We start from the raw sequence: 10,410 nt of genomic DNA on the forward strand, positions 1-10,410 counted from the left end.
AGGGTGAAGATAAACCTTAGAGGATTTGGTGTGATAAACATCTTTTGCAGTGACTTCAGTATTTTCTATTATACTTGCACTTGACAAGCCCTTTTTAGTGGGCACTGCTTCACTACTACAGACAGAGAATTTCCCACAGAAATGTTACAGCTTGGTATTTTACTATTTATTTTTTTCAGGGACACTGATGACTCCTGAGGTTTTCCACCAATTCAAATCACATTTCAGTAATGGGTGAAAAATCCTCGGTATTTTCAAGGGAATTGAATATTTAACAATACTTTTGGTAAAAACATTCCTTCCATAGCAGTGCAATGTTTGCTGCTAAAAATACTGGCAGCCCTCAGTACTTTCACCTGTGAATTGTTTGAAAAGCTGCTCACAACTGAACTGAACGGAGTGAAATGAAGTAAAATATGGAACTGCACTAGGATTTTATAATAAATTACAGCACAGCTTCCCACATGGCAAGAAAAAGCTGCAGGTAAGTTTTAGTAACTAAATTTATCAAAACCAAGGGCATCACTTACTTATCAAACTCTTTCCACACCTTGATTTCTGTGCTCTCCTCTTTGTTTTCTGGAGCAGGCAGCTGGAGTGGCAAAAGGAGTTTTTTCCTTACACCTGGCAGTGACTTTAAATATGAAGAAAAGAAAGACCGTAGAGGCTTCAAACTGCAAATGGACAGAGAGAGATCACTTTTAATCTCAGACTAAGTGGATGTCCAAAGCAAATTAGTGTATTTATAAAATAAGATATTCACTTTGGTTTCTGCTTTACAGTCCTACCACAGCATGGTCTGTTATGATACAAAGTGAAAAGAAATAATGTTCAATTTATGAATAACAAATCACTTGCATTAGTGGTGTGACATTCCATTCAAAATAAGAGCAAATAATGCTTACCCAAATGTCAATTCACATCACACAAGAAAAGGGATTTTTTTAAGAACTCTGATGCTTCATTTATTTTTTCCACTTTTGTTTTGAAGCTTTTTCCTTTCAGAAATACCACAGTAATAAATTAAAGCTATAAATGGCCAAAGGTGGTAAATAAAAGTAGTATTAGGTCTTTTATTGGTAATACAGGGAACACACAACTTCAGTCAGTACAATATATTGATGAGGTGTCAGGACATCAAATCCTGACATTTTTCTAAGTTAAGTGAACCTCCCCATAACCCTCTTACAGATAATTACTTGTTAATTAACCCATGGCTGCCATTGGGCTGTATCAGGTAGCACGAGGGGACTGAGGTGACCCCCAGTTTCTCCAGGAAAGGTTTATCAAAATTCAACGCTCTCCTCACCACGATGTTTTCATACTGGATCAAGTCTAAGATAACCTGGGTAATGAAAGGATGACATGAATTACACATTGTTCAAGGAATATCCAATCTTGCAGGACAGGACACATAAACAGGTGAAGTGCATCATCCTTTAAGGGCATCATTAAGCTGTTTGCAGGAAATGCAGCTACGGCTGCTCCATGCACATGAACAATTTCACTTAAAGAAGATTTATTCTTCTCTAGAAATTATTACTCCCATCTTCCTTTTTTTTATTTTTTCTTGTCTATCCTGGTCTTCTCCTCCTGCCTTTCATCACTGATGACACATGGCCTCCTTTTCTTCAGCAGTATGGGAAGGTTTGTCCATATTGTCTCGTGTTGTAAACATGAAAACAATGCTATCTTCTGTTTCACTAAACTATTCTCTAAAGCTCAAATACCACATAACACCAGCAAACATTTTTTATCCTGAAAGCAGACTGCACTTTGTGTTAATCCAACAACTCTGTCTTCCTCTCTAATAAAAACAAAGTGAGTGTGAAAAAAGCTGAAGAGCTTTATAACCTTCACATTTCTTCAGTAATGCCCACTTAAATCACCACAGCAGCTTCCAGAGAACAAATGTCTGGAAGCAGCCTGCTTCCCAAAGTGATTCCCACTTCTGGCAGCACAGTCTCCTCCACTCATGATACTGGGCCATGTCAGCACCAAATCTAATCAGAAACATTTTGCAGACACTGGATGTTTCCACACAGATTATGCTGAGATAATTGTGCAATTTTTTTTTCTTCTCTTCCTGCCAAGATCTAGGATAAAAGTAACAGTTGTCTGAGCTAACAGCAGGCTCATTAGGAGGGGAAAGGATGCCCACTCTAATAGTCTATTGGGAAGCAAAACTGAAAGACTTCCACTTCCTCTGTGTTTCTGAACTGTGCAAATAGTTTCATGCTACCATCTTAATTTCCCAAAATTTACATATGAAGAAAGAGAACTGGAGAATTTAGATTATTATAAACAGTTGCCCAGAAGAATGAGTATTATAAATGGTTCTCTAGCAGTAACAAAACAAGAATGTAATCTGACACTATTTTTGTCATGATCTTTCAAATCTTGAAAGAAAATTGTGCTTGACAATTGATAAATTAATCTACTAAAACAGGAATGCAAGAAGTTAACATGACATCACATTCTTTTGTAAGCAAGTTCCTCTGTGTGACTGAACACCACAGCCCTATAAAATCCCTGGGTTTTATGATCCCCCAAACATGTGTGACCTGGTCTAGTGCTATAATCAGAGAGTGGTTGCTTGGCTAAATAAGCTCAAATCCAGCTGGTTTATGGTAAAATCATTCAGAGTCACTCTGTCCCCCACAAGTCACACGTTACCTCTCGGCCAATGTAGGAGCTGTTGCTCTCAAACACAATGGCTGTATAGTGGTGGCTGTTCTTGTCAAAAAGAGATGTAACATCACTGGACCTTTGAAGAAAAGAAAAGCAATTTAGCACAGAATGCAATACACTCATGGAATTTCCTTTTATAATCTCATAGCAGAACTGATAGTAAGAAAAAAAAAAACCTCACTTCATTTTTAATCTTCTACAGTTTATTTAATTAACTGAATAAACAGGGAGCAGCTACATTTGAAAGAAGGAACTTACAGCACTGGATCCAGTGGTGGGCAGGCAGGAGGTCTCACCTCCTGGGAATGGTTCTGCAGGAACTCAATCATCATCTGACGAACTGTTTGCAGCTCTCGATCTGCTCCTGCTGGGAACAGGGTCCAAAAAACCACAACCCTTCAGAAAACTGGGAAAAAATGACTCACATGCAGGTTTTCTGTGCATGTGAGTTTTCTCATGCTTTTCTGGGTCAGGTTTCTGCTTAAAATTTGGAAAAGCTGGCATAATATTTGGCTGAACAACAGGATTTAGTTGTAGGATTTCATTTTAATGTTGATGTGAGATCATACTTAAAAGCTGTCATCCCACCCCAACATTAATAAAACATCAAGACTTTTCCAAATGTATCCATCTGCCTGCCTTGCTGATTTTCTCTTCAAACAAAGCTTGATTCTCAATGTGAACATTTTCACAGTAGTTGCTGTGGGCAACTTCAGCAGTTTTACTGCAATAAGGATATTAATCATGAATTAAAATCTGCCAAGGTGTATCATTCCTACCAAATGGAGAGGCCCCAAAGCCATGAACAAGAGGAGGAAATAACTGAAGTGTGAGAATATTTTATTTGCTTTAAAAGAACCACATTAAAAAGCAGAAAATATCTCAAATGCCTGAAAGGTATCACTAAGGTTCTCTTGTACAGGAAGGGTTAATGGTGCAGGTGGTCTCTCCTCTGACCTCTGGCCTTTTAAATGTTCATCCACAGAAAGGGACAACATTACTTTTGTCCCAGACAAACCACCTCAAGCTGTGATCCTGTCAAACCCTGGGATAAGCCTATTTTCAGTGAGTCACCATCTGAATAGGGGCTCTCCCAGTGCAACTCAGGATGCCTGGAAAGTGGCCAAGGGATCAAAAGGCACCGGAGTCAGGATTGAGCAAATTGGATCTCCTGCTGATGAGGGGTGTGGTGGAAAAAAAAGGGATTAAAAAAAATTAACAAGCCATTTGTGAAATTAAGAGCTACGTTAAAAAAAAAAAATTTAGGAAGGTGATCCCTAAGTTCTTGAAGAAATGTTTTTCCTGCCTAAAATTCTGATTAACACTTCATAGAGTACGTGAAATATCCTGTTTTAAATCAGAGTTCATCCCATTCCTGTCCAAAGTAACTGACAGGCAAAGGGATTTTGCTTGTTGTGTGACACAGCCCTGGCTGACAGGAAAACTGCTCTGGGAATTTCTCACAGTAAAATGTTCTTACCTTGGTAATTTTCTCCAGTTGTAAACTGCTTTGTAAATGCTTTGAAGTACTGCGTGGGAGAAAAGAGAAGTCACCATCAGACAAAAAAGCCCAATTTAGGAACAAAAATGGCTTTCAAGAGTTCTCACTTTTACAGCTCTAACTACAAAACATTTTAATTTATCTGGTCAGGAAACAGTTTTCCCTCTTAGCCTATGAGTTCGAAAAAGCTGCTTCTCACCTACCCGAGGGCAAGAGGAAAAATACCGTAGTGCATAATTCAGTGGTGTATATTGATCCTGCACTGCAAACATTAACCCAAACACAAATTAACTGATCACCAAATCAGTGCTACCAACTGTGTGTGCACTCAGAACACTGTTCACATTTTCCCAACTCCCTCCAGTGGTTAAACAGGAGATCTAAGGGAGCTTGGCTGCCTTCTGCTACAAAAAATAAAATGGAAAAGATTCAGTGTTTAATAAAGAGGATATCACAATTTACACCTAAAACTTTGAAGAGTAAAAAAAATTAAATATTTTTCTTATTATCAGGGTAAAAGATCACAAATCCTACAGTGAAATGTCTCCTGTTCCCTCTCCTGTCATCACAGTTTATTCAACCCTCTCCATCCACCACATTCTGCTCATACTTAAAAATGTGATTATACAGACGGACTGAGAAGGTAAAAATTGCATTTAGACTTAAAAATGAACAATGGCAGATACTTTTGGCTAATGTGGCATCCCCTTTAAAAAGCAGCTTAAGCAAATTATGAAATTAATCACAAAAATAGTGAAGGATCAGTCAACAGTAAATTTTTAACTGGTCATGCAATCAGATGTTTTCATGAAGCAATTTCAATGTGTTCCCTTTACTTTCACACACCAAAACTAAAAACCCTATTAATAATCCTGTAACATGTGAATTTGAAAAATATTTATACAAATGATTATCTAATGAACCTACTGAAACTAGGTGTTATATACATGTGATAACATGATACTTCATAGAATGATACCTTCTTTCAATAAGAATTTTTCATATTCAGAACTGAGAACTGAATTACTGCTCAAAACAGCTGCATCAGCTCTTGCATTCAGCAAAAAACCCTCAAATTAATCTTTTATCAACTCTGCCATTTTCTCAGCAAAGCAAAGCAAAACTCCAGCTACAGAAAAATGAGTTACACATCACTTTATGGTTTTAATTACTATAAAACATGCATCATTTGCCTAAGGCAGGATGTTCTGCCACTTACCCTAAAAGTTGGGTAATAGTGAATCCCATATTCTTTGCACGTCTCGTAGTTCCCTTCTTCCCCACAATCCAGCACTCCAACTCTAATTGCAGATTCCCAGTCTGGAAACAAAGATATCTTTCAATTTTCAGCAGAAGTCACCACGGATCCCAGCTGATGAATTACCTTGCTTCCCATGGAAACCAGCAACAGGACTCTGAGAGATTCCAGTGGCATAAAAATCCAGCCCTGGGTCGATTCTCATTTGCCATTCATTTCCATCCCCCAGTGTAATACAATCTACTGATTTTTAAAATAACTAAAACCTCCCTGTTTTTCTTGGCTGCACCAGTGTTTTCAATGCACCTAAACAAGAGGAATCCCAACACACAATGCAGCAGTCGCAGGGGTGAATCCAGGAAGATGAGATCGGGGCCAACCCAACACTTGCAAGGAACTGGATTGAATTCCTCAGCTTTTCCCATTAGCTGAGCTCATAAAATAGAGCATGTAGAATATATATAACTGAATAAAATTCATCCAACAGTTACTCATCCACATGGCTGTCAATTACAAACCCATCAATTTGATGCACCTTGTACTAGAGCCTTTTTGACAAGCTGCTTTTTCTCCAACTTACAATTTTCTGAGAGGCTTCAGAATTACACACAGCCCCCAGTTCATATAGTGTCAGCTGAAAGATGTATGTATCTGGCAGTATTGTTCAGAAATGCATTAGTTATACCCCAAAAAATACTTGAGTTTTAACCAGAGTGTTAAACAGTTGAGTTTGAGCACCACTCTGGGTTTTCTTTACAGCAATAACCACAAGAGTTCAAGTATTTCCATAAATATGCTTATATAACTTCAGTAAAAGCTTTCAACTAACTTACAGCTTTTTCCTCCTCTTTTTGTTGGGAATTTATCTTTTTGAGCCAGGCTCTGCTGCAGCAATCACTTTAAGGAAGAACCACTCCAAGAGAATCTTTAGACAGCTGCTTTTTAAAGCAAAGTTAAATCACACCAGCCCTGGGCAGAATTTGAAGGCCCCCCACAACTCCCAATAAAATTTAAAAAGCACTAAAATTAAACCTGCTTTTATAGCAAAGAGCATGAAAGCTTCATCAAGTTCAAGAGCTGACAGACAGTTCTGGCCTAGCTGCCTCTGAAATTTAGCTTGACCTTTATGTGTCTTTGGAGGAGCTGGGGCAGCTGATGGAGAGGTTTGTGCTGAACGTGCCAAGAGCTGAGCGGGCACCAGGAGAGCCCTCAAACACGCTGGAGCAGATGGGCACCCATTCACAGCAGCACAAAGGACACAACAGCCCATTTCATCACATAAAATGCAAAATACAAAAGAAAAGTTTGGCTTCTGGGTATCTCCCTCATTCAACCTTCACCACTCCTCCTCCTTTTTCCACCTGTCTGGATCCTCCTCCACGCCATGAATAGGGGCTCTCTGAACACAATGCAAATAACCCAGCACAACAAAGCAGCCCCACCCCAGCTAAACACCCCTTTTCCTTTCCAAGGGATTCCAGAGTTGCTGCAGTGTGCAGCCTACACTCTGGAGTTACAGCGGCACTGTAGCCTGGGTCGGCTTGTTTTAAAATGCTGATTAACTTTAAATTAGCATCAGTGGTTTTGAAATACTGACTCACAAACGATGGGAAAGAGGCAGATGAATGATGCATTAACCAACACAATCTCTGTTTATGCTAAACAAGTTCCAGTGAATGACAGGACTGTGCTGGACAAACTGGAAACCTGCAGGTGGGTCAAACCTCCCGCCTGAGAAATGCCACAGAGCAGGAACCAGGGAATTACAAGGAATACGCTTTCTTTTCACAAACCTGCAGCATCCTCTCCAGCTGGGTGTTTTCCATCAGGAAGTTTCAGTCAGGGAGGTAAAAGGCTCATCACAAGGCACCTCTCCCTCACAGCTGCTTGAGAGTTGCCTATTTTGACACTAGGCTGTTTCCTGAATGATGACAAGGTGATTTGGTTCCCCACCAAATGTATTCAAAGAACAATTTGTAGTAGGAAATCATTATTGCTGAATTTGGAACAGTTATTCCAGATCCTGAGGAGTGGATTGGTTCTGTGTGTAGTTCACAGGTTGTTCCATGTGGGATTTCCAAGGGTTTGTTACTACACATAATTCCAGCCCAGAGATATTTTTCTGGATAGACTGAATCATCTTTTAGACAGAAAAAGGACAACTAGCTCTAATGGCCACTTTGGCCACTGCTGTAATAAAATGAAATGTGTGATTAGGAAAGCAGCAGCACTGACTGAGCTTAAAGCCTGTTCTGAGAGGGAGTATCAAAATAAAAACATAAATTACACAAAAGCAAGCACTGATCCTATTTTTCAGGAGGATTATGTTCTGCTGTGAAGTCTGCAATGGTAGTATTGCCAAGATTTAGCAAATGAGAAATGAAATAAAAATTAAGTCTATTAGCACAGGCCTTTTTTGGACAAAGCTGTTGCGCCAATTTAACCGGATTTTGTTTGGACACCAAATCAGCAAACATAACCCCAGTGACCTAGGAGTTCCCTAATGTAAATGAACCTGCATCCTCAAGTATATCTTTAATATCCTAGCAGATGAGTAAATATTTTTGAAAAAGAAATATTGAGACAGATTAAGTGGGCAAAATGTTTTGGGTTTGGTTTCTTTGATGAAGCTACCAATGAAAAGTGTGACTGTTCTCAGTCTCCTCCTAAATGCCATTCATCCCAACTTGAAAATAGAAACATTTTGCAGACAAGTAACATCAAAAGCCAATTGCATTTGCTGGTAGTGCCAATGTCCACAAAGTTTCAAAATCCACTTTCTAAATGAAAGTCTTCATAAAAATGTAATGGATTAAAGGAGAGAGAGGCCTTTAGCTGGCTGCAGTAATACAAGTGCATAGCAGTATTTGCAGTTACCATGACTGCAGGTGAGAAAGAAAATATGTATTTGAAGAAGCCTTTACGAGTTACAAAGGTACCACACTGCTGTAATCCTGTGTAAATTCCCGTCTTATTTTGACCAAAGCTCTGGCCAGTTTGGGCTCTTATGCTCTCCACTGCTGTGCTCAAAGACCTCCCTGTTACTTCAAAGAAGGAGAAGATCTAATATTATTTTGGCCACAAGCAGATCAAAGCAGTAGACAAAATGTTACATAAATCTATGCAAATTAAACAGAAAAAAGTTACTGGTTTATAAACAAACCCTTCATGCAAGTAAGGAGCACGTGAAGTGCTCTGAAAACCATGACTGCTCTCTTTCTCTCTGAGTTTTTGCTCATCAATCACAATTCCTCAGTGTGTGATGAGTTCATCAGGACCTATTTTTGGGTTGGTTTCCACTTCCATATATCTAAACATACACCTAATACTGCACCTACATTTCATGTGAGTTGTTAACACTTTTCAGAGTGTCACAGAACAGCCAGAGCTCTTCACTCTCTCTCAAAGTGAAACGATGAGTGCATTAGAACTGCTGTCTCCATCCTAGAAACGTCTCTTGGGTGAAATGTGAAATTAAGAGTAGTTCAAAAGCCTTTTGCACCGCTATATTAAGCATAACATTTCCTACAAATTTGATCTCAGGTTTCCTCCCCAGCAGAAGTACTGAACTTTAATCGATACCTCAGGGGCCTATTTGTTTCCTTACATCTACAAATAGAGTAAAACACTTCAGCACCTGCCAAAAAAAACTGAGCAGGCTAAGACACAGCAAGGCAGGTCCCTCAGCATAAACTGTGGAGGCCACCATTTCTTTTTAAGTCACTAATTGATAAATCTGAAAACCTGGTTCTCACTTTGCTAGATTTTTGTGTTATTTCCTGGTGATCCTTTTCCCCCTTTGAGCCCATCCACACTACACTGAATTTGCAAGATATAAATCAAGTGTGTGCCTGGCCTCTCCAGTACCACAGTATTTTCTTGTTTATTCTCTGAAAAAAAGCTGTTCTCTTTACAAAACATGTAGAAGATAAACATCGTGCCTTCAAGAGCTCAGTCTAAACAAACCTCGGGTACACAGGGACACTTGCATGCAAACCCACAGCTGGACTGCTGTGTGCGTGCAAGGTGATGTTTTATCCCTGGATTCCTTCAAAACCTTTAATTTGGAATTGTGCTTCCACCACCCACCCCTTGCTCTGTGCCATGTGCTACTTTGGCTGTGTGGCACCACCAGAGCAGGGGATGAGGGTGATGCTCACACACTGAGACACAACCAGAGCAGGGGATGAGGGGGATGCTCACACACCAAGGCACAACCAGAGCAGGGGGATGAGGGTGATGCTCACACACTGAGACACAACCAGAGCAGGGGATGAGGGGGATGCTCACACACCAAGGCACAACCAGAGCAGGGGGATGAGGGTGATGCTCACACACTGAGACACAACCAGAGCAGGGGATGAGGGGGATGCTCACACACCAAGGCACAACCAGAGCAGGGGGATGAGGGTGATGCTCACACACTGAGACACAACCAGAGCAGGGGATGAGGGGGATGCTCACACACCAAGGCACAACCAGAGCAGGGGGATGAGGGTGATGCTCACACACTGAGACACAACCAGAGCAGGGGATGAGGGGGATGCTCACACACCAAGGCACAACCAGAGCAGGGGGATGAGGGTGATGCTCACACACTGAGACACAACCAGAGCAGGGGATGAGGGGGATGCTCACACACCAAGGCACAACCAGAGCAGGGGGATGAGGGTGATGCTCACACACTGAGACACAACCAGAGCAGGGGATGAGGGGGATGCTCACACACCAAGGCACAACCAGAGCAGAGGGATGAGGGTGATGCTCACACACTGAGACACAACCAGAGCAGGGGATGAGGGTGATGCTCACACACCGAGGCAGAACCAGAGCAGAGGGATGAGGGTGATGCTCACACACCGAGGCACAACCAGAGCAGAGGGATGAGGGTGATGCTCACACACTGAGACACAACCAGAGCAGGGGATGAGGGTGATGCTCACACACCGAGGCAGAACCA

At 40.9% G+C, this 10,410-nt stretch overlaps 1 protein-coding gene across 1 annotated transcript in view; it reads right to left on the reverse strand.

Annotated features, from left to right (window-relative positions):
- QSOX2 (quiescin sulfhydryl oxidase 2) overlaps window positions 1-5,469 on the reverse strand; it is a 19,829-nt gene extending 14,360 nt beyond the window's left edge. The window contains exons 1-6 of the mRNA XM_017745613.1: window positions 5,412-5,469; window positions 4,172-4,220; window positions 2,950-3,058; window positions 2,677-2,767; window positions 1,200-1,345; window positions 531-674 (exon numbers count right to left, since the gene is read on the reverse strand). Of these exons, the coding sequence (XP_017601102.1) occupies window positions 531-674; window positions 1,200-1,345; window positions 2,677-2,767; window positions 2,950-3,023 (455 nt within the window). The 5' untranslated portion in view covers window positions 3,024-3,058; window positions 4,172-4,220; window positions 5,412-5,469. The remainder of the gene's footprint in view (window positions 1-530; window positions 675-1,199; window positions 1,346-2,676; window positions 2,768-2,949; window positions 3,059-4,171; window positions 4,221-5,411) is intronic.
- Between the last annotated feature and the right edge of the window lie 4,941 nt (window positions 5,470-10,410).

This window comes from Corvus brachyrhynchos, unplaced genomic scaffold (assembly GCF_000691975.1).
Source record: "Corvus brachyrhynchos isolate BGI_N302 unplaced genomic scaffold, ASM69197v1 scaffold59, whole genome shotgun sequence".
NCBI lineage: Eukaryota > Metazoa > Chordata > Aves > Passeriformes > Corvidae > Corvus > Corvus brachyrhynchos.